Genomic DNA, 23,078 nt, shown 5'->3' with positions numbered 1-23,078 from the left:
TTATTACCTATGGAAAGACAAATCAGTGTCTCTAAATACCTTCTATTTCTTTGTTTTTTTAGCATATAAAAAAATTAAAAAACTTATGACAAAATCATAAAATTTTAAATTTGATTTGAACATTTATATAAAAATCGACTATACAAACACACAACGTACATGAGTGATACTGATTATAATTATTAAAAGATATATGATATTAATAAAATAATATAAAATATGATTTTTAAGGTATTTTATATATTATAAATTTAGAATATTACCATAAATATCGACACTAGTTTAAAGTTTCATATAATTTTTCGAATAAATAAATAGTGGGGAACCAATTGGTTTTCCCGTCTAAGTAAAAATTAATGAAAGAAAAGTAAATAAAAGCGGACAAATCAAACGTTTGAAAATGAGTAAGAATGAAACATAAAAGGATATCGTTTTACACCCACAGCAGCGGATCCATTCCCAATTTTGTTTAAGGCGGTAAAAAGTGAAAAAAAAAAAAAAAAAAAAGTCAAGAACAGTGGTTAAAGTGATGCTGGATAGTACAGTTTTGTTGGAAGATTCAGACGGCAGCAGCGGCGGTCGTGGTCGATGGTCAGCCTTCAATAGGGTGGCGGTGGAGTTTGGAGATGAACTTGACGGCGGGCGTGGTGCTGAGGAAGAGGGTGGCCGGAGCTCAGGCAGCAAGCGGTGGCCACGTGAGGAAACTGTGGCTTTGTTAAAGATAAGGTCCGATATGGATCAAGCATTTCGCGACTCCGCTTTCAAAGCTCCTCTGTGGGATGAAGTTTCCAGGTATATTTCGATTTAATATGTTGATTCTGGGTTCCATGAAGCTTGTGAAATGCTAATTTTTCCTGAAACAATAATATTATCCTCGCAATCTGAAAAGTTTAATACATTTGGTAGTATTTGAGCAAAATGTTTGGGAAAAGTGGTTGAAGAAATTGTACAAGAATTCTGATGCATTCGTGTTTTTTAGAATATGATTAATAATTTTATGAAATAATTTTAATTAAAAACAATGAGTATGTTTGAACATATAAAAATAAGATGAAGATAAAATTTTTGGAAATAATATTGGAGAATATAACGAATGTTTGCGTTTATATTTGAATATTTTGGAAGAATGCTAAATTTCGTGATGGAGATTGGCTTCTGTATAGTACGAAATAATTTTGTTAAATTTAGTAGATGTGAAAATGGGGAAATTTTTATGTTTGTTTTAATGAGTTTGTCCTATGTTATTGGTTTATAATTTATAATGAAATAAAATGAAGTCCTCGTAGTTGTTGCTTTCTTGTCTATGAAATCTTGTCCTCTACCAATCTGATCGTTTTAAATGATGAATCTGAATCTAAATTAGGACAAGCTTAATGTGAATTGGTAGTCATCACGACAGGAAATTAGGTGAGCTTGGATACAATCGAAATGCTAAGAAATGCAAAGAGAAATTTGAAAACATCTATAAGTATCACAAGAGAACCAAGGCAGGGAGAGCTAGTCGACATAGTGGGAAAAGAAAGAACTATCGGTTCTATGAGCAGCTAGAGTCTTTCCAGGCTGGAAGCTCAGTTCCGTCTACTCCCTCGGAGCAATTACACTTTACACCGATGGAGAAAGATGCAAGTTCGACTCACGCAAAAATATCGGTGAAGCCAGTGAGTTCTTGTCAAGATTTTAGCATGCCATGCTCCACGGAGTTCGTGTCTGTTTCCACATCGACCACGTCATCTTCAGGAAAAGATTCAGAGAGGAGTGTCAAGAAAAAGCGGAAGTTAGCCGACTATTTCCAGAGCTTGATGAGGGAAGTTTTGCAAAGGCAAGAAGATTTGCAGAAAAAGTTTTTGGAGGTCATTGAAAAAATCGAAAGGGATCGTGCAGCGAGAGAAGAAGCGTGGAAGGTTCAAGAAGCGGCTAGAATGAAGAGGGAAAGGGAATTCTTGGCCAAAGAAAAGGCTATCTCTGCTGCAAAGGATGTTGCCATTCTTGCTTTTTTGCAAAAGTTATCGCGCCATATGAAACTGCCAGTGCAGGTTCCGGAGAATCTTGATAAAATGTTTGAGCAAGCTTTCGAGAAACAGGGGATTGTATTGAAAGAACCGGTCGATTTACTAGTTAATGGCACCACCGAGACTTCTACTCAGATGAGTTCTTCTCGATGGCCTAAAGCAGAAGTTGAAGCTCTGATCATGCTAAAAACCGATCTCGACTCAAAGTACCAAGATAACGGATTGAAAGGGACGCTGTGGGAGGATATCTCAACATGCATGAAGAAGCTTGGTTATAGTAGAAATCCCAAAAGGTGTAAAGAAAAATGGGAGAACATAAATAAATATTACAAAAGAGTAAAATACGGTGACAAGAAGAGGCCCGGGTATTCGAGAACTTGCCCGTATTTCGGCATGCTCGATACCCTTTACGCAGAGAAATCCAAGGACGGGGAATACAAATCGTACAGTGGTGATTTTAACATGAGACCCGAGCAAATTCTGATGCAAATGATAGGAGGACAGCAATCTTTGGGAGAATATGAACCAGACCAAGACCAAGACCGAGACAACTATGAAGAAGTTGAAGAAGGTAATGGCAGTGGAGATGCCGCCATTAACTGCCCTTCAGCGCCATTGGAGTGAGCACGTGTCAAATTGGATAGTGAACAAAACTTTTTTTTGGAAAACTCTCGAGAACACGAAATTGTATTAGATGTTGTTTTAATGTAATATGGGATTGGTTTTGTGTTCTGCGGTCGATTTGATTCAACTAGTGTCAGTCGTCAACAACTGGGCCGGTATGATGAATTTGGCCAAACTCGAGATCTGACCTGTAATCTGATGATTGGACCCGCTAAATTTTTAATTGGTGAAAATTTTAATTTTTTAATAGCATTCACTACACAATAAAATGTTTGAATTTTAATAAATTCTCAAAATTACTTTCTTCTTTATGTTAATAATTTTTTAAAAAAGATACTATCATAAATTAAAATAGTTTATTCAATTCATAACAATTTTTTTATAATTATACATTTTCATATCATATGCATCATGATATAATACAATTATTTCAAGTCTAAAATATAATGAATTAAAATTAATAATTAAAATATTTATTATTCAAAATAATAAAAAAAAATGTAGCTAGATTGTTAATTAAATATATGTATCCGTGTGTATATATATATATATATATATATATATATATATATATATATATATATATATAAGCGTGACGAATTCGGAGCTGGCTCACTAAATATCATGATCCGCCCGAATCCAATTATAGACCCATTGAACCGGGTCCAACTGACTTCACAGGCCCTAACTGATAACTCGCCTATAACGGAGAGGGTTTAATTTGGGACCCGGTTTGCCATCTCCGTGTTTGAGTTCGCCGGCTTTTATTAGTTCTTCGATGCTCAAGCTCCTAAGAACTTTAGGGAGAGAGAATAGAACAAGAATTTCTAAGAAGATAGTTCTTAGATAGCAGATGAAGAATGATTTCAGTCGAAGTCGAATTTATAATTTATTTAATCTAGGTTTTTTATATATACTAGTTATCATTTATAAGCGTTACGTTTTTATATAATATATTTCATGTATAATATTTTTTTGTTAAGAATCTGAAATTTGACATAATCTTTTTCATGTATATTTTTATTTTTACTGTTTATTATTCTACAAGGCTATAAGATTTTTTAATTTTTTTTTCATTTTATTTGAGATAGTTATCTAAAAATACTTATTTAGTTAATTATATAAATATATTCTCTACTTACTTTTGTTAGCCGTCAAATAAATAATTAGTGAATTAAATATTATAATTACAAATTCGAAGCGATCATAATAGTTATTTTAAAGTGTTTTCTATTATAATATAATATACACACACACATATATTTAACTAACTTTCAATTCATTGACTAATGATTATAATAAAATCCTCATTGTACTTTGTATTAAGCTCTTTTGATCTACGAATATTATCTACCCGAGACCGACGGTTTGGCTCAATGGTCTAACCTTATTTTCTTCGTATTGACTCAAAGTTCGAGTCTTCTCTACTCACTATATATATATATATATGTGTGTGTGTGTGTGTGTTATCTACCCAAAAAATATAATTCTTTAATCTTTTGAAACTTCTCTCTTTTTCTTTCGCACATGCGAACATGTTAGCTTTTTTTGATATTCTCTCAACGATAGTTCTCTAAATATGGATGGTAATGGGGCGGATAGAGGTGGGGGCGAGTTTGCTATCTCCATTTCCGTCCTCGTATTCCCACTCTCACTCCATACCCGTTTCGATCTCCCTCGAACCCAAAATCGTGAGAATTAACTTTTCATCTTCGCCCTCATCTGTGTTTCAAAAATATAAATGTCGCAAGACGAGGGCAGATTTAAGGATTTTCTCAAACCAAAATGTATTATCATTAGTGATAATATTAATATTAATATTTTTTAAAAAAATTATAATAATATTATTAATGCTAATAATATTATTATTATATTAATGATATTACTTTCGGGATGAGATAGTAATCTCATATTCGTTCTGAAATATTTCGAGAATTTTAAAAAATCATCGAACCCAAAAAAATCCTTATCTCTAAATGTGAGACCATTTATTTTTCATGGCTTCTTCCATAGTACGCTTAATCCTAACGTAGATAGCAGTATAGAATTTACTTTATTTCACATGTGTTTTAAATTTCATTTCCTCTGTATTTTATGTATTTTACATTTATTATTCTTATCAACCGTGAAATTATAATACGTCAATGGATGTGAATTCCAAATACTTGAAATGTAGGAGAAATGAAATTAACATTTTCAAATATGTAGTACTCTCTCCATCTCATATGTAAGCTTATACATATTTTCACACAAATTTTAAAAATTATTAAGAAAGTAAATCTTAGAAAGAAATTTCCGTTTCAACTTTACTTAACGTAACGAAGGTTTTAATATGATAAAGAATTAATCGGTAAAAAAAATGATATTAAGTTTGGAAACTATACTATGTATATTTGAGACGTATCAAAAAGAAATTGAAGACTTTATGTTTGAAAATTTTTCATGTCCAGCGTATCACATTTACTTTTTTGAAAGATATTGTCTGTTGGACGCCACGTAAGAATTGGGATGGCCCACACTCAAATCGATAAGACCACGTCGTTTAATGAAGAGAGTATGGAAATGCTGAGCTGTTGCAGAGTAGTGAGAACCAACTGAAAACGCACACACATTCTTTCGAAACGTGGCATCGTTTCTATTTCATTCATAGGGTTTTCCGAATATGTATTTGTTGATTTTTTTCCTGATTTTGTTTAGAGTTTGATGAATGGTTCTTTGTATTGATCAATGAAGGGTGATGTTTCACGTGCTTCGGCGGCGGCCAATCTCCGCAAGGTATGGTCGGCTGGCTGCGTTTTTTTTCCCTAGCATGCGAATGCAGTTTTACTTTGAGTTATGCTGTCTGATTTTGTTCAGATGGATTCTTTTTCTTATTGTATGTGGCATGTTTTGGTGTAAATTTGATCTGTACTGTTTTTGTAGTTGAGTGATAAGTGCGTTGATTCTTTAAAAATAAAAAAATATGATGGTTACTTGATTGAGTAGTTTAAGTTATACGAAAAGAAGACCAGAGAATTTTGTGTTTTTTGTCCTTCATTATTCAATGCATACTTAGGAAAGATGGTGTCACTTAAAAAAAAGAGGTGATGTCCTCTGAGTTCTAGTTGTTTAATATAAGGTAGCAGGGGTGGGAAAACGATAAATGGTGCTTTGAATGTAAAGATCATACGAAGGTAACTGTAAGATGACGCAATCGAAAGATGTGATACTAAAAAAGACGCGCGTGCACGATTTGGGAAAAATGTATTGTATTAATTTCATGGACCTGTCTGGTGGAGTATTTATAGAAGACCGAGAGGGATGTGAAACCAGAAAGCGAGAAACACGTGTTAAAAGCTAAGTAAAGATGAAGTAAGCATAAGATTTATGATTCATAACGATTTTTTTTTTTTTTTTTTTGCGGATGTGTCCAGTGTCAACTAGGAATTTCTACCTAGGATTGGAGATAAATATGTCGTAAAATAAGTTGACATAATAAACATGAGTGTTGGATCACTCTGGCTTTGTGTGAACTTCTCCAATTTTGAGGAAATGTCGTTGAGTAGTTGTTTTTTTCGTATCTTATATGCTGAACGGAGGTTGGTAAGCTCCCTAATTAGATGTTTTGCTCGTGATTCATACATGTGAATATGTTACCAGTTTTGACTGAATGTCTTTGTGCTAAATGTGATCGTATCATACAATGGTAGGTAAAAGCCAACTCCCCAAGGTTAATCATATAGTCTGGCAATGAACAATTCCAGATGGGGGATTGCGACTACAATTGCGAATTCGCTCCCATTTTTGTAAAGACATTCTGGGTTGTTTTACTTTGCATGATTGTCGAGTTTACAACTAACATGTGCAGTACATCCTAAGAATTTTGCACTCTCTCTTGATATGGTTGACTGATTAGATATATTTTCTGGGATTAGAACTTGGGGAGAATGCTCGAGTAATTGTGTACACATTCTAGTAAACTTGATTGCCCTTGGGAGATTAGTCTAAGTTCTAGTATGGGTTCCCATGAGAAAAAATCATAGGTAAATGGTCCAAATCATTAATCTGGCAAAGGATATAGCCTTTCTACAAGGCTAGATTCTTAATATATGCTTATTAATGGCAGATAATGGATGTCCTTTTGCTGCTGGATCATATTACTGTTGGGATCTTGTTTAGTTGAAGATAGCATATCCATCAAATGGGTTTTGAGAAATTTAACACAGTTTGTGGTCTATTTAAGCATTTCAGATTTCATGATCTTTCTTGACTTTCACGTGTTCTATTTAACTGCTAAAAAAGAGCCATTTCTATCATTAACCGGGTGAAGTGTGTGCAGGAAGATTTTCGTTTAAAATTTGGTGTAAAATCAAAGAAGACAAGTTCTAATGCTTTACGCTCAAAGAATCATCTTGCCTGGTATGTTGCATTTAAAGCAAATCCTTCAGAAAAGATGCTTTCAGGCAATTTTCAGATTAAATGGAAATGCCCTCCCAAGGTATGACAGGTGGAGTTGGAAATGCTATTCTGGTCTTTCCTGTTTCTGAATTCAATTCTATCACATCCTACTTGTAATTCTGTCCTGTGAGCAGCTAGTTTTGGATCCTGGATGGCACGTGGCCTGTGGTGAAGAAAGTTTTGAGATAGACGCTCAAAAGTGTAGGGAGACATCAGTGACTGAAGCAGTTTATCCTCATCTCTCGGCCATACCTCCCAGGTAAAATATTTCAATATATATCTGAATATATATTCTTATACTTTTTTAGTTTTTTTTCCCAATTTTACAAGTTTCTGCCATTTGTCTGAATCTACATCTAGCCCTTTGGTCTCTCCGGGCATGGAAGGTAAGCATGATGACGACGACGACAGTCAAATTCCGCTAATCCCAATAGTTCCTATTGAAGAAGCAGGAGCAATAGAAATGCCATTCAATACATCAGCACCTGTGAAGACTTTCAATTGTCATTCAACTTCTGAAAGCCTCACCCTTTCTCGGTGCGACTCTTCTGTTTCTCCGAACCCGCCAACTGGTAAAAAGCCTCTTCTTAACGTATTGCATGGTTTAGAAGGTAATGATCTGGCAGTTGCTGCCGGTGCTGCCGTTATTGTTTCTGCATTAATGGAAAGTAAACACGAGCTTGACACTGAACTGTTGATCAAATATCTTACTGACCCAGAAATGATGAAGATACTGATAAATGAAACCAGGATTGGAGGCGATACTGAATCCAGATGTCCATCTGGACCGAAATCTGCTAGGTATCCCCTCTCATCAAACTCAACACCTGATCCAGGTGTCAACATCTTCGTGCCAATGGCAATGAATCAGCCTATTCCCATGAAAGAATCAGCCAGTGACCCTGGTGTGACTCCGGCAAAATGTGCGCATATATGCTCTCCAATATCGTGAAGAATTGGAGTCCCGCACCACTAAGATCCGATTCTCATTCTCTCCTGATTCAGGACTGGACGAATGAAGCCAGAGAGCCTGCGATTGTTCATTCGAGAACCCGCAGTGCTACAGGTACAAACGAACCCAGACCTCTAACTGCTCCAATCCTGAGTTATAATGAGAATCAACATGCGAGACTGATTAACCAATACGGAGTATCTAATGCTGCTCCGAATCAATATCCGAGATTGATTAACCAATACGGAGTAGCTAATGCTGCTCCGCCTCTTTATCCTTCATTCTCGAAACGGAATTTGGAAGCAGCAAATAACCCAATGGTTAAACAACATCTACCCCCTTTTTTCGCTGGGATAAAGCCGGTATCTTCTCCACCTCCATTTTCTTCCACCTGGAGACCATATGAGCACTGTACGACTGATGGATATCGAGCCCTTGATCATGCTGGGTTAAATCCCTGCCTGGGATTAAACCCTTCCATGCCTTCTCCCTTGCAGTCGAATTTCACTTCAAGCGGTACATTTCATGCTTGCCCTTTTCCATGTATGAATAGATTACCCTCTCCATTGCAGGATATCAACTACTGCAAATCACTAATTAAACAGCATGGAGAAAACCATGTCAGAAACGAGGACAATTTCCCAAAATATGGGCAACCATCTAATCATTTGCATGAACTAGAATTGGCACAACACAGAAATCCATTACAAATAAATCCTACTTTTCAGAAGCCTTGCATATTCTTCAATAGTCCTAATGGGTGTCGTAAAGGTTCCAGTTGCCAATATACGCACGCAATGTCTAGACGGTGGATGGCTAATGGAGTCGAGGATGGTCCGGTCGCTAACAAGATGAACTTAAGTCAGAAACAGAGATTTTAAAAAAGGCTTCTTCTGAAGCTAAAACAGTTTACCCTCCAACGTTTCTTCATAACTCTATGGTGGTAGCAAATTTTCTTTTGGTGGTACTTCGTTTGAACTTGGGTATTTGGATGAATCCATATTGGCATAGGAAGATGATATCTAGTGCTTCTGCGGCGGATTGGACGCTCAGTTTTTCAACCTTTATCCAACTAGCCAAAATTCTAGTGTCGAGAGTAAATCTCAGTAAATACAATTATTAATATCTATAACAATTTAGAGAATGGATTTCGGAAATATGTGGAATATTTTATCTGCAATCCTTTCATTTAAAAACAGAAAATGGGGCGAAAAAAGAGAGATGCTTATTTAAAATTAATCAGTAAATTGTCATGTTTTTTTTTTTTATTTTGAATAAAAATTGACATATATATTCATAAATATGAATCTGACATACATGCATTGTCTCTTGTTTCACTTTCAATCCTCACAATGACTATTTTGTCCCTCGGCTTGCATGGTTGGTTTAATGATCCACGATAATGCAATTTGACTCAAAACATCATGGATCCAATATTCTGATGTTTCGTCACCGACCTCTAGGTCAAGTGGCATCACTTGTCCTAAATACGGGAGACGTCATGGGTTCTATGCCCACAACTCACAATCCCCCCACACCCAACTCCCAAGTCAAAAAAATATTCTGATGTTTCAATGAGAAGGATGATCCATCCCCTAAAATCAAATAAGGTTATATAAATAAAAAAAAACTTTCTAATTAGGTTAACTTTTTAAACGATTCTTCCGTATGTTTTCATCTTCTTGTTCCATATTTTTTTTCAAAAGTTACACTTCCAAATCTCTTCTTTTCTTTTGTTTTTTTCCCTAAATTACCAAAACACCTGTCAAATAAATTTAGATTGTACACGCACAAAAATATCGGCAGGACGAGTCGTACGACTATTGGTTATTACAAACGTTCACACATTTTGTCATGTCTCAAGGACAGCAAACCAAGTTGCACATATATTAACTCATCAAAGTAGGAAGAATATAGATTTTCAGGATGCTATCCCTCTTCTTCTGTCAGAAAATGTACTCTCTGTTATCCTTTCCATTTAAATGATATTGAATTTTCCTCTAAAAATAAAACAAAATCAAGAGTGTCTACATCCGTAAAACAACGCCGTCAATCATTTAGATGAGATACAAGGATGTAATTCTAAACTATTTAGACAAATAGTTGAAACAAGAGTTCCAGAATGAATCATAAAGTTAAACTTATATTTTGCAACTCCACTGATCTTAGGTAAAAAATTTACTAAATAAATATTAAAGAAGTGTTTTGCGTTATAAGAAGCATGCACTAAATCTAAATCTAACAAAGCATACAATACATACAGATCCAACAAAGCAGTAGAACAATCTTCATAAATAAACTGCATGGTACAATTCTTCTGAGACTTTTGAAAACACCAACTTATATGATCCTTATCAGCTGCATTCATTTTACAAATGAGAAAAATAATGACACATGTTTAGCGATTAAGCAAATAATTGTAACTCCGAATATACGGCTATATGCAATCATATTAACGATGGATCACTGGTGATTTCGAATAAGGAGATCCGATGATCAGAAGGGGGTAGGGTCGCGAATCAACCCGTTCTCTTTATGATATGAACTCCACTGTCAGTGTCTATAATGTCACTTATCTCACCAATTTTTAGAGCAAATGTTGCTTCTTCAAAAGGCTTCTGCATTTGACCCCTTCCAAAAGGTCCTGCGATTGATAACATATTTCAAGAAATCAGTTAAAAAACACCATTCACGCTTCTTCAACCTGATTAAGTCACAGGTTTAGTCCATGTAAGATTCAGAAAAAAAACTTATCGAAAAAAATCTCACCAATCAATTTCAAATCATTTAGACTGCTTTTGATTTGACGACGGATTTGGAATGAAGGTCAAGGGTTTTAATAAATGACTTCTTCTAGGAATTCCAGATGGTCCAAAAGTTGGCTCATAAATGTATTGAATTTAAGTAATATATTTCAAATTCTCAATGTTCTTTCCATATAGCCAAGCATATATGTTGAATTTGGACGATAAATTTTAAATTCATGAAGTTCATATTCCACAATCCAAATAAAGCTCTAGGGTCTCCTAAGAATTCACGGTTTTCATCAATTAATGAAACTTTGGTTTGATCATGGCCAAAAACAGTACTAAGTTTTAAAACATCGACGGAGGAGAACGCAGTGAGCTGAACTCACACGTTAAATAATAGCCCACAGCATGTCTCTACAGTAGATGGTGCTGTTTGCAATGCTTCAGCTTCAAACATGCAGTATAGTTTAAATTATTCTTATCCGAATTCTCCCACCCTCCCACCAATCTACAGTTGAACAATAATTTAGACCACCAAACTCTCAATGCCCATCCAGAACTATAACCACCAAAATCACTGCTAAATATTTTTTGTTAGTTAGCCGAGGCTTCAGATTATTTCTCATTGTGCTTACTTGTCAATGTTTGTGCGTTTGCATGAACTAGCATGCTCCTTGTACTCTAAGCTAGCATTTTGGATTATAGGATTTAATTTGAGCCCTAGATTACTTTATAACTTAAAATTTTGAAATCCAGAATCTGGAAATTATTAAAGCAACTTGAGTTGATTTCTATCAATGTTTTGAAATCCACCATTCCCAAATCCATCCTTCAGAACAAAAGTCACAAGACAATGTAGAAATAGTTCTCAAAGAATTTCTAAGCATTCCAAAGAGGGTAAACAATTGTGGTATTCCCTCAGCTTATTGGATCAGAGACCATCGTTGTGGGCAGGCCAATATGATCTGAAACAATCATTTTTGACTTCTAATGATCCTTGAACAACAGACAAACACACATTTAGATCCACTTGTCTAACTCGGTAAGATTTCTATTATCTTTTTCCGGCAAGAGTTTGAAATGTAGTGAGAATTGAAATGAACATAAAAGAAATTGTTTCAAACTGACTCTGCAGGAAAGTGGAAAGTTTGATCGGAATGGAAACATGTACATCAACTAGTTATGATGTGCAGGATTCAAACAGAAACACTTTTGAATGCCGTACCTGCAGAGGCATTATATCCTACCCCAACCATTCACACTTATATCATATCATTCTCAATTTCCAGCGATTATTTCTATTACTTTCACGAAAGGCCATCACTTTCATGTTCATTATCACTTTGATTGAATGAAATTTAAGCTCTAAAATTACAAAACCACGATTTGGGTCTAAAGAGTTTCATATCAAGTACGATCTCTAAAAAAAAAAATCAAACAGCAGTCTCGAGATATTTCTACAGCTGAAGTTCCTTCTTGAGAAGTATAACTAAATTAATCAAAATCATGAAATCGGTATAAATTAAAGTTGTAAAAAACAGCAGATTTGGATGATGGGGACGGACCGAGATCTCCTCCGCGCTTGGCGGAGCTGCAGTGAGAGTGACGCGAAGCGAGGTCCCGGAAGGAAGCATCACCGGAGAGGATGTCTCGACGGAGGTCCTGTAGCTGCGAAACGGCATCGTCTCGGGTGGTGGCGGAGATGAGAGTGCCATCGGGGTCCTTCCAGGAGGCCTTGCGGCGGGAACCCTGGTGCTTTATGAGTATGTGCGATGCCTTCACTTTCTCCGATGAGGGCAGTTTGGTCTTCTTACTGCTATTTGCGCCGTGCTTGTGGTGGCGATGGTCGGTTTGGTCGCCTGGTTTCTTCCTCTTCCGAGGATCAGAATCTGTTGTGTCCGTTTCATTCATTTGTTCAGTCCGTTTGTGTGCTGACCCTTTTTATGTGCGAGATTTTTGTTCCAACCATATCCAATTTCCAAATACAAATAAATTTTTTTTTAAAAGAAAAATACAAATACATTTTTTACATCTTTTTTTCTGGTGCATCTCCCGTTAAAAAACTAAACATAAAATTCTCTAAAAATATATTAATATGCTAATACACTTTTTATTAAAAAATAAACATATTTAACTTTTATGTTATAAAAACCCAGACTCATCTACGTTTCTGGTATGAGATTTTATGCCTGATTTTTAAAAACACAAAGTTTAAAATATTATTAATTTTCCATATGATGTTTTTGATTATTTTTTTTATAGAAAGTGTGGATGCAATTCCTTTTGTTTTTTGTCTTCAGCATAACTATTTGCTTTCCGTTCAACTTTTTCTCATGAAAATTTTTTTTTTATTATTTATATTATATTAAACCAAAATATATTATTCAACATCTGAGTACAGCAACTCTATTTCAAAAAATAAAAAATCCAAATATATAACTTATTTTCTCGTAACATTTCTGTAATTTTTTGGTTTGGGCCTTCATTTTTTACCAATTTTTTTTTAAAGGGCTCTTCATTTTAGTATGCGACTCTTTCAAAAAATATCCATTTAGGTCTTGACTACGAGGCAAATGAAAATTCATCAAGGACATTTTTTTTCTTCATACCTCGAATATCAAAATATTCTACAAAAAGAAGAGTCCGTTAATAAATAATTCATCAAAGGATATTTATGACTCTGTTTTCCCCTTAATGTTAAAAAGTCCGTTAAAACTGCGAAATTTAACAAGCAATAGACGTAACTGTATATTTACGAATTGAGACTTCGGTGGTTAGGCCAGTAACCAATCCAAGTTCACAAATTACAAATGAATTATCAATGGTCCAGTAGAAAAGAAGATATTCCAGTTGCCAGTACGAGTACCTGTAGTCCAGTACAAATATGTGTTGTTTTCAACCACAAAGCTCGAGAAAATAAATCATTCCCAGCTATGTCAGCTCCTCAAGAAACGAATAAGTCCGCGAATGATCTCCCAACAGTATCTTGTGTCAAAAAGAACACAGACTTTGTAACTAAATTTCCCTAAGAATGGGCCACCCTCTTCGCACAATTTCGCTGATCTTTGAATCTATCTGTTTTTGTATCCTGGGTGGACAAAGTTCAGCTGCATATCCATTAAGCTTCGTCGCCAGGACAGACATCTCAAGCTCTTCTTCCGGTAAGTTCCCAATCAATTGAAGAAGAAATGGATTTAATTTGAGCTCAAATTTCTGCAGATAGGAATGTTAAGAGCTAGTCGTTAGCCCCTGATCTAATAGAGCGCTGAATGCTAGGGAAGAACCAAACAAGCACTACAACTTGAATAACAGAGAATATAGCAAGTAAATGCACGATCGCAGCAGCATGAATTTCAGATTTGTACACAATCCCTTTTACCATACTAAGCCCAGCAGTATTTCTTTTCATGGTTACGAGAATATAAATGACCATTGAGGTTATCATCGAGAATTCTTCAAACTTAAAGATTAAACAGAAAATAAACAATAAAAAACCTGATGTTCAGCTTCTGCACGATAAAATGTTCCTAGTTGTTGAATTTGGGTGGTAACAACACTATTTTTTGACCTTGTTTGCTCCTTTTCTTTGCTGAAAGCAGCAAGCCTGGATTCTTCAGTTCCATTTGCAAAGATTATAGACCTGCTCAGGTAAGATGCTTGGGAATGTAAGAGCTCAGGCCTCGAGTTGAGAATTATACACGACAAAGGCTAAAGGAAAGTAAACTAATACCTGTATTGATTTCCAACATCAGGACCTTGACCAAATACTTGCCTAGAATCATGACTCGCCCAGAAGACCTCTAGTAATTGTCTGAAAGTTATAACTCTTTGATCGTATTCTATCTGCACAGTACGGATGGAAGAGTAACTATTACAATAACTAAGCTTAGTTACAAAGTTGTAGCATGAAAACCTAAATACAGAGTGCTTCAGAATCACAACAAATATGAAACATGAGGACGTTCGTTAAATGTCCACGAGAAGCCCCGCACCTCATTGAGATCACAGATTCACATTGGCGTACTCTCTCAACAAAGAATGCAGCTTCAGCACCAATTAAAGATTTAAATAATTCAATACATACCCACAGGCTGTAAAATATTTGCCAGTTGACCGCTACCAAAGGCATCAAGGCAATTCAAGAAAAATGGGCAAACATCAAACATTCCGCACAAGTAAATTTTGACGAGGATAAAAGCCGCGTCTTGAATCTTGAGCATCCGGAGAGAGTGGAAATCTCAAACCAGGGACGCATCAAGGAAAAATCAATATTTTAAAGAAACTAAAAAATCCATATTTTAAAGAAACTAACATGCACAGCAAGCATTTTCAGTTTGAGTGCTTCGCTTGCCAATGAAAATCCCATGTTGGTTGTATTCTTGATAACATTCAAAATCCCACCCACTGAAAAATCCCCTGAAATCAATAATTTCTCTTATGTCCCTTTCAGTGAGAGCCAAGCCATCTCACAGTCATTCAAAATTCTAAATGCACCTCCTCATATTTTCTGATAATGCCTCTTAGCACCAAACCAAATCATTTTAGCATGATCCAATGATAAGTCTAGCATATTTTTACTAACAGATAATTCAAAAAATCAATGGCAACTCTTCTTCTAGCTCTCGGTTTTCTATCTCATCAATTTCCACAAACTAAACTAGTAAGACATATATACATTCTAATCAACGAGCAAATATACTACTTCATTCGAACGATTCCAGCTGACAACAAAGCTCGCAGGCAATATTTGAATCGACAACGGATCGAGGAAAATTAACCTGCACACACTCGGCGTGATCTCCCAAGCTCCGGTATTCCGGGTTGGATTTGGATCCGCCGCAGTAACCAGCGGCGGTGTGCACGACGCCATGCAAGCATCCGAACGACGCTTCGGACCTCCAGAAGCTTCCGAGTGCGAAAACCGCTGTCCTAAGTGGCAGATCCGATCCTTCAGTCGGGTTTGCAGGTACCCGATCCGGAAACCTGATGCTCAGAACTGAGCTTATCGACAATAGGATTATGGCCAAAAGGTGAACCGACACAAGATTCATTCTTGCCCCAATCATCGAATGAGAAATCGAGCAGTGAACGAAACTGAAGAAAGGAGCCGAACAAAATTTCAACTAATCCCTCAAATATTAATATTTTCGGAGATATACCCCAACGTCACGAAATTTTATGTGTGAACAAAATGATTCGATTATAATTATTATTTTGAAAATAATATTTTTGATATAAAAAATAATATTTCAATCTCACAAAAATTTTTGAGATATTTCAACTATGGTATGTTTTAAACAAATTAATATTGTTTCAAAAAAACACAAATTAATATTACAGATTAACTTTGAGATACGAATTTTCAATTCGATCCAGTTTATGAATAATATTACGTTAAAAATATTTTTTTGTGTTGTAAATATGGATCGATTCAACTCGTCTAAAAAATATAAATTTATGAGGAGTAGCTCTCTGGTGAGACGATCTCACGAATAGAGATGACAATGGGCCGGGGCGGGGGTGGGGGCGGGTTTGCCATTATCATCCCCATCCCCGAATTCCATCCTCACCACATCCCCGCCCTGATCCCTGCTTTTTCGGGTTCGGGGAATCCTCAAATCCGAAATTTCTGGGATCAACTCCACATCCCCGTCCTCATCCCCGTTTCAAAATATTAATACGACAAAACGATAACGAATTCGGAGATTTTCTCAAACAAAAAATTATTATTATCTATTATCATTAGAGATAATATTAATATTAATATCAATATCAATAATAATAATAATAAGCCTCTTAATATTTTAAAAAATAATATTATTATTATATTATTAATATTAATAATACTATTATTTTATTATTGATATTATTTTCGAGGCAGGTTCCGGGATTTCGGGGATAGAAATAGTAATTTAATACCCGTCTCGAATTACATCGGAGATTTTAAAAAATCCTCGAACCCGAGCTCAAACCCGAAAAAATTCGCTGATCTTTGGCCTTTCGAATGGCCAGCTGTAACTGTCCATATGAGTGCCTATATATAGGTGCAGCCTCAAGTCATTCAGATTATCCAATACACTCCCCTGCTTTCTGATTTTCGTAGCTTTACTTCCAACTGTCTCGGCTGCTGCTGCTTCACCAGTTGCTGCTCCCTGTTGTTGTTCTATTCTCGTGATAAAGTTCAGGTACTTTTTCAGTTCGCCGTGGTGGTGCCTTGTGCTACGGTACTACTGGTTTTCCGTTGTATCCTGGGAAACAGACGTCCGCGTTCATCCTCGCAGCACACACCGGAGGGGACGAATCTATTTTAAGGACACTGTATTTTAATACAGGCCTCGGTTTGATTTAATTTTTGCACTGTCCTGCTGTTTTGTTTATCATACTGCTTCGCTTGTTCCGCACGTTCCTTTAAGCATTGTGCTACTTCTTTTGTTCGCAATAATAGTACATTGTTATCGTGTTCCTTTCTGTTTGTGCATATACATTTTGTTTAACAATCTTAAAACAGATTACTCATTACGTGCTGTTTCAGATATGGCTACTGAATCCAGTGTGCAAAGGGAAACTGTTCATGTTGTCCCTCCTCGAGTTGTCCCTCACGGTACCCCACGTGCTGCTGTGGTTGCTGTTCCAGCAAGTCACGGCGAAAAACCCGAGAAGTTTACTGGTGTGGACTTCAAAAGGTGGCAGCAGAAGATGTTGTTTTACTTGACGATGCTGAACCTGGCTAAATTCCTCACGGAGGATGCTCCCAAACTCAACGAGGGTGAGGGAGATGTTGAATCCGTTAGTGCGGTTGAGGCATGGAATCATTCTGATTTCTTGTGCCGAAACTATGTACTAAACGGATTGGCAGATTCGCTCTACAACGTGTTTTGCGAAAAGAAAAACGGCTAAAGAGCTGTGGGAATCCCTCGACAGAAAGTACAAAATCGAGGATGCCGGGGCCAAGAAGTTTCTTGTTGGTCGCTTTCTGGACTTTAAAATGGTGGATTCAAAGCCGGTTATCAGCCAAGTTCAAGAACTCCAAGTGATTCTTCACGAGATTCACGGTGAGGGGATGACTTTGAGCGAATCATTCCAAGTGGCTGCTATTGTTGAGAAGCTACCACCATCTTGGAAGGATTTCAAGAATTACTTGAAGCACAAACGAAAGGAGATGAATGTTGAAGAGCTCATTGTTCGACTTCGCATCGAGAAAGACAACAAGAGTTCGGAAAGACGATTATTTTCTCCTGTTGCCGCTAAGGCAAATGTTGTCGAGCATGGCCAAAGCTCGGAAAAGAGAACATTTTCTTCCTCCAGCAAAAGGTTGAACATGGGACCCAAAGGAGGCGTGTCAAAGAAGAAGTTCTCGGGAAAATGCTATAATTGTGATGGCATGGGTCACAAGGCATCTGATTGTAAAAAGCCGAAGAGAAACCGAGTGGCAAATGTGGTAGAGAACATATCTCAAGAGGTTTCGAATATGAATCTTTGTGCTGTAATATCAGAGGTTAATCTGGTGGGTTCGAATCCAAGGGAGTGGTGGATCGACACGGGTGCCACTCGCCATGTTTGCTCGGATAAGGAGATGTTTGCAACTCTTGAGGAATCTGAAAATGGGGAAAAACTGTTCATGGGAAATTCTGCCACTTCTGAAATCAAGGGTCAAGGAAAAGTTGTCCTAAAGATGACATCGGGAAAAGAACTGACGTTGAACAATGTGCTGTATGTTCCTGACATCCTTAAGAACTTGGTGTCCGGATCGCTTCTTAACAAGCATAGTTTCCGCATTGTCTTCGAGTCAGATAAGGTTGTTTTGTCTAAGAGTGGAATGTTTGTTGGCAAAGGTTATGTTTGTAATGGTTTGTTCAAACTAAATGTAATGGCTATTAAGCCCGTGATCAATAAAGTTAATACTTTTGCTTACTTGCTTGAGTCTTCTTGTTTATGTCATGGTAGACTTGGACACGTTAATTACGATACAATTCGTAGATTAATAAACATGAAAAGCATTCATGCATTCCAAATTGATAAACAACACAAATGTGAAACTTGTGTTGAGGCAAAACTAACGAGATCATCTTTTCGAACTATTGAAAGAAATAGTGAACCACTTGATATAATTCACAGTGATGTATGTGATTTAAAAAGTGTACAAACTCGTGGTGGAAATAAATACTTCATTACTTTTGTTGACGATAGCACAAAATTTTGTTATGTGTATCTCCTCAAAAGTAAGGATGAATCTATTGACAAATTTATCCAATATAAGAGTAAGTTGAAAATCAACTTAGCAAGAAAATTAAGGTGCTAAGAAGTGATCGTGGAGGTGAATATGAATCACCGTTTGCTGAGTTTTGTGCTCAACATGGTATCAAACACGAAAGAACTGCACCTTATTCTCCTCAGCAAAATGGCATTGCAGAGAGAAAGAATCGCACTTTGAAAGAAATGATGAATGCGTTGCTATTAAGTTCTGGTTTACCACAGAACTTGTGGGGGGAAGCTGTTCTAACAGCAAATTACCTTTTAAATAAGGTGCCCCGAAAGAAGCAAGATAAAAGTCCATATGAGTTATGGAAAGGTAGAAGTCCTTCCTAACAATACTTGCGAGTGTGGGGGTGTCTTGCCAAGGTAGCAGTACCCACTCCAAAGAAAGTAAAGATAGGACCAAAAACTGTGGATTGCATTTTCATTGGATATGCTCAAAACAGTAGTGCGTATCGTTTTCTTGTACATGAATCTCAAATACTTGATATTCACAAGAATACGATAATGGAATCAAGAAATGCTTCGTTCTTTGAACACATGTTTCCATGTAAATCTAAGGAAGAACCAAGTTCATCCAAAAGATTGCATGAAACAGTTGATGAAGAACAAGAGCTTGATCAAGACATTGAACATAGACGTAGCAAGAGAGCTAGGACTGAGAAATCCTTTGGTCCGGATTTCATCACTTTCATGATGGAAAGTGAACCTCAAAGCTTCAAGGAAACAATTAGTTCATCTGAGGGACCTCTATGGAAAGAGGCTATCAATTCTGAAATGGAATCAATTTTATCTTCTTCCGGGAAGTAAACCACTAGGCTGTAAATGGGTTTTCAAAAGGAAAATGAAATCAGATGGAACAATAGATAAGTATAAAGCCAGATTGGTAATTAAAGGTTACCATCAACGTGAAGGGCTTGATTACTTTGACACATATTCTCCTGTATCGAGAATAACCTCTATTCGTGTGATACTTGCGATTGCGCATTGCGGAATCTTGAAGTACACCAAATGGACGTAAAGACTGCTTTTCTAAATGGAGATTTAGAAGAGGAAATTTACATGGAACAACCTGAGGGATTTTCTGCGAATGGGCAAGAAAATAAAGTATGTAAATTGGTGAAGTCTCTGTATGGCTTAAAACAAGCACCAAAGCAATGTCACGAAAATTTGATAAAGCCATGATAGAAAGTTGATTTAAATTCAGTGAATGTGACAAATGTGTATACATAAAGAACACTGAATTTGGATATGTCATCTTATGTCTTTACGTAGATGACATACTTATCATTGGTAGTAATGATAAGATGATCAAATCCACCAAGAAGTTATTGAATTCAAGATTTGACATGAAAGATTTGGGCTTAGTCGATGTAATCCTTGGAATTAAAATCCATAGAACATCAGAAGGGCTAGTCCTAAGTCAGTCACATTATGTTGACAAAATACTTGAGAAATTCAATAACGATGACTCTACATTGGCTAGAACTCCGATAGATACCAGTCAGCATCTATCAAAGAATCGAGGTGAGAGTATGTCTCAATTAGAGTACTCTCGAGTCATTGGAAGTCTGATGTACCTAATGAGTTGTACAAGACCAGACATAGCCTATGCAGTAAGCAAATTGAGTAGATTCACGAGTAATCCAGGAGTTGAACATTGGAAAGTAATTATCAGATTGCTAAGATACTTAAGGTACACTTGTGATCATGGGCTGCACTATACAAGATATCCTGCTGTTATTGAAGGATACAGTGATGCTAATTGGATATCTGATATGAAAGATTCAAAATCTACAAGTGGATTCGTATTCACTTTAGGAGGTGCAGCAATTGCGTGGAAATCTTCTAAACAAACTGTAATAGCCAGATCCACAATGGAATCTGAGTTTATAGCTCTTGACAAGTGTGGTGAAGAGGCTGAATGGCTGCGTCACTTTTTAGAAGATGTTCCAGGATGGGAAAAACCAGTGCCGGCTATATGCATACATTGTGATAGCCAATCTGCGATTGGTAGGGCACAAAATAATATGTATAATGGTAAGTCTAGGCATATACATCGTAGACATAATACCATTAGACAACTACTCTCAACTGGAGTTATCTCTGTTGTCTATGTAAAGTCAAAGGATAATATAGCAGATCCGCTAACCAAAGGGTTAAACAGAGAGTTAGTTGCGAAAATGTCAAGGGGAATGGAGCTCAAGCCTATAGAATAAATTGGTGTGAAGGAAAACCCAACCTACGCTGACTGGAGATCCCAAGAACTAGGTTCAATGGGAGAACCTAATCGCACTAATTTGGAGAATCACTGTGGGGGTTATCCCTAATCCATTCCTATCATGAAACAGTGAATGTTGAGGATAAGCTTACGGCTTTTAATGATTCTGATGAGAAGCTATATAGAATCACCTATGTGAGAGAGAAGTGGGGCCGCTTCGAAGGAATTGCAGGGCTCAATTCTAGACCCTCTTACAGAACCAGGAGTGTGTTCATGGCCAAAACGAACACAATCATGAGAACTGAATAGTATTAGGAAGAATCTTGTGTGGAGTATATCTTAACTCACACAAACGGCTGTACAGTTCAAAGACATCATGTCTACTGTCAACCAGTGAATTATTATGCTTTCACAAGGGAATGTTCAAAGGGTAATACCTACCTATCCTATGCAAGATTCAACTGTTGAACTTTATCACGAAAACCTTTGAATATCTTTCAATTTCCATTCATGTGGGGGATTGTTGGACTTATGGGTATTGGGCTTGGTCCATTTGAATGAGAAATTGGACAATTTAGTGGATGGTAAGTGGGAATTGTCCCACATAGAAAAAAGTAGATGGCATTGGTGAACTTATATTGATTTACACTTTATAGAGGTATAAGTAAGATTGGTCAAGAGGCTCTCTCTCGCGCCCGCCGGCGCAGGGGAGGTGCAAATCATGGGCCCGATTTGCAGTGGAAAAAAGGCTTGACTTGTGTGCAAGCGTACGTGCGCGACTTGGGCGCGTCGAATGTCGGACCGATCAAGGCAAAATTTCCCACCGAGGTTCACCTGGCTTTTGCTATTTTTTTCGAAAATTAAAGACCTTTGGTGTTTCAGCTAACTCGAAACTGAAACGACCTTTGGTGCTTCAGCTGACTCGAAACTGAAACGACCTTTGGTGCTCCAGCTGCTGATCTTTGGCCTTTCGAATGGCCAGCCGTAACTGTCCGTATGAGTGCCTATATATAGGTGCAGCCTCAAGTCATTCAGATTATCCAATACACTCCCCTGCTTTCTGATTTTCGTAGCTTTACTTCCAACTGTCTCGGCTGCTGCTGCTTCACCAGTTGCTGCTCCCTGTTGTTGTTCTATTCTCGTGATAAAGTTCAGGTACTTTTTCAGTTCGCCGTGGTGGTGCCTTGTGCTACTGTACTACTGGTTTTCCGTTGTATCCTGGGAAACAGACGTCCGCGTTCATCCTCGCAGCACACACCGGAGGGGACGAATCTGTTTTAAAGACACTGTATTTTCATACAGGCCTCGGTTTGATTTAATTTTTGCACTGTCCTGCTGTTTTGTTTATCATACTGCTTCGCTTGTTTCGCACGTTCCTTTAAGCATTGTGCTACTTCTTTTGTTCGCAATAATAGTACATTATTCTCGTGTTCCTTTCTGTTTGTGCATATACATTTTGTTTAACACAAATAAACATATATTATTTGATATAATCCATGACTCTGCTCTATAGTGTTTTAATGTTTTTTCTATATATTTTATATCAGTTTGCCTTGTATTAATATGTTCGACTGATTTATAAGCAATGGGTCGGGGAGTCTGGATCAAACACAAAAATTAAATTTTTTGTGTATCGACCCGTCGTCTTGTCTCGGCCCACTGTTACCATATCTGAAATTCGCCAATGTGGAGTTTTGTACGCAACACTATATATGAAAAATGATGATCGTCAAAAGATGAGATACGATTATTTTCTTGAAATAAGTACAAATATTTCTTGTCCGTTGCTTTACCATCATGATCATAAGCTAAACGTAACGAATTTTACAAAT

General features: G+C 36.8%; 3 protein-coding genes and 1 pseudogene across 4 annotated transcripts; 2 read left to right on the top strand and 2 right to left on the bottom strand.

The window, feature by feature from the left end:
- Window positions 1-275: 275 nt before the first annotated feature.
- Window positions 276-2,750, top strand: LOC140826388 (trihelix transcription factor DF1-like). Of its 2 annotated transcripts, none has more exons than XM_073188652.1 (2): window positions 276-792; window positions 1,388-2,750. In XM_073188652.1, the coding sequence occupies exons 1-2, from the start codon at window positions 530-532 to the stop codon at window positions 2,631-2,633; spliced, it is 1,509 nt and encodes a 502-aa protein (XP_073044753.1). In that variant the 5' UTR covers window positions 276-529; the 3' UTR covers window positions 2,634-2,750. The 2 variants fall into 2 exon arrangements, with proteins under 2 accessions (XP_073044753.1, XP_073044754.1); XM_073188653.1 differs by having other exon boundaries at window positions 284-792; window positions 1,400-2,750.
- Window positions 2,751-5,205: 2,455 nt separating this feature from the next.
- LOC140826386 (zinc finger CCCH domain-containing protein 45-like) lies at window positions 5,206-9,709 on the top strand (annotated as a pseudogene).
- Window positions 9,710-10,299: 590 nt separating this feature from the next.
- Window positions 10,300-12,718, bottom strand: LOC140826385 (peptidyl-prolyl cis-trans isomerase Pin1). Its single transcript, XM_073188651.1, has 2 exons — window positions 12,338-12,718; window positions 10,300-10,666 (listed from the first exon to the last, which is right to left on the bottom strand). The coding sequence occupies exons 1-2, from the start codon at window positions 12,681-12,683 to the stop codon at window positions 10,542-10,544; spliced, it is 471 nt and encodes a 156-aa protein (XP_073044752.1). The 5' UTR covers window positions 12,684-12,718; the 3' UTR covers window positions 10,300-10,541.
- An 850-nt stretch (window positions 12,719-13,568) lies between these two features.
- LOC140826384 (peptide methionine sulfoxide reductase A5) lies at window positions 13,569-15,898 on the bottom strand. Its single transcript, XM_073188650.1, has 4 exons — window positions 15,551-15,898; window positions 14,503-14,615; window positions 14,268-14,412; window positions 13,569-13,985 (listed from the first exon to the last, which is right to left on the bottom strand). The coding sequence occupies exons 1-4, from the start codon at window positions 15,836-15,838 to the stop codon at window positions 13,788-13,790; spliced, it is 744 nt and encodes a 247-aa protein (XP_073044751.1). The 5' UTR covers window positions 15,839-15,898; the 3' UTR covers window positions 13,569-13,787.
- Between the last annotated feature and the right edge of the window lie 7,180 nt (window positions 15,899-23,078).

The sequence above is a fragment of the Primulina eburnea genome, chromosome 3, assembly GCF_022965805.1.
Source record: "Primulina eburnea isolate SZY01 chromosome 3, ASM2296580v1, whole genome shotgun sequence".
In the NCBI taxonomy this organism is placed as follows: domain Eukaryota; kingdom Viridiplantae; phylum Streptophyta; class Magnoliopsida; order Lamiales; family Gesneriaceae; genus Primulina; species Primulina eburnea.
Note: the sequence above shows the minus strand (reverse complement) of the source record. Positions and strands in the feature narration are given on the sequence as shown.

Coding starts and splice junctions, on each gene's coding strand:
- LOC140826388 (XM_073188652.1), top strand. CDS start 530: ATGCTGGATAGTACAGTTTTGTTGGAAGATTCAGACGGCAGCAGCGGC. Junction 793..1,387: donor CTGTGGGATGAAGTTTCCAG/GTATATTTCGAT, acceptor GTGAATTGGTAG/TCATCACGACAGGAAATTAG.
- LOC140826385 (XM_073188651.1), bottom strand. CDS start 12,683: ATGAATGAAACGGACACAACAGATTCTGATCCTCGGAAGAGGAAGAAA. Junction 10,667..12,337: donor CAAGCGCGGAGGAGATCTCG/GTCCGTCCCCAT, acceptor TATCAATCGCAG/GACCTTTTGGAAGGGGTCAA.
- LOC140826384 (XM_073188650.1), bottom strand. CDS start 15,838: ATGATTGGGGCAAGAATGAATCTTGTGTCGGTTCACCTTTTGGCCATA. Junction 14,413..14,502: donor GATGTTGGAAATCAATACAG/GTATTAGTTTAC, acceptor TTACCTGAGCAG/GTCTATAATCTTTGCAAATG. Junction 13,986..14,267: donor GTGCAGAAGCTGAACATCAG/GTTTTTTATTGT, acceptor TCCTATCTGCAG/AAATTTGAGCTCAAATTAAA.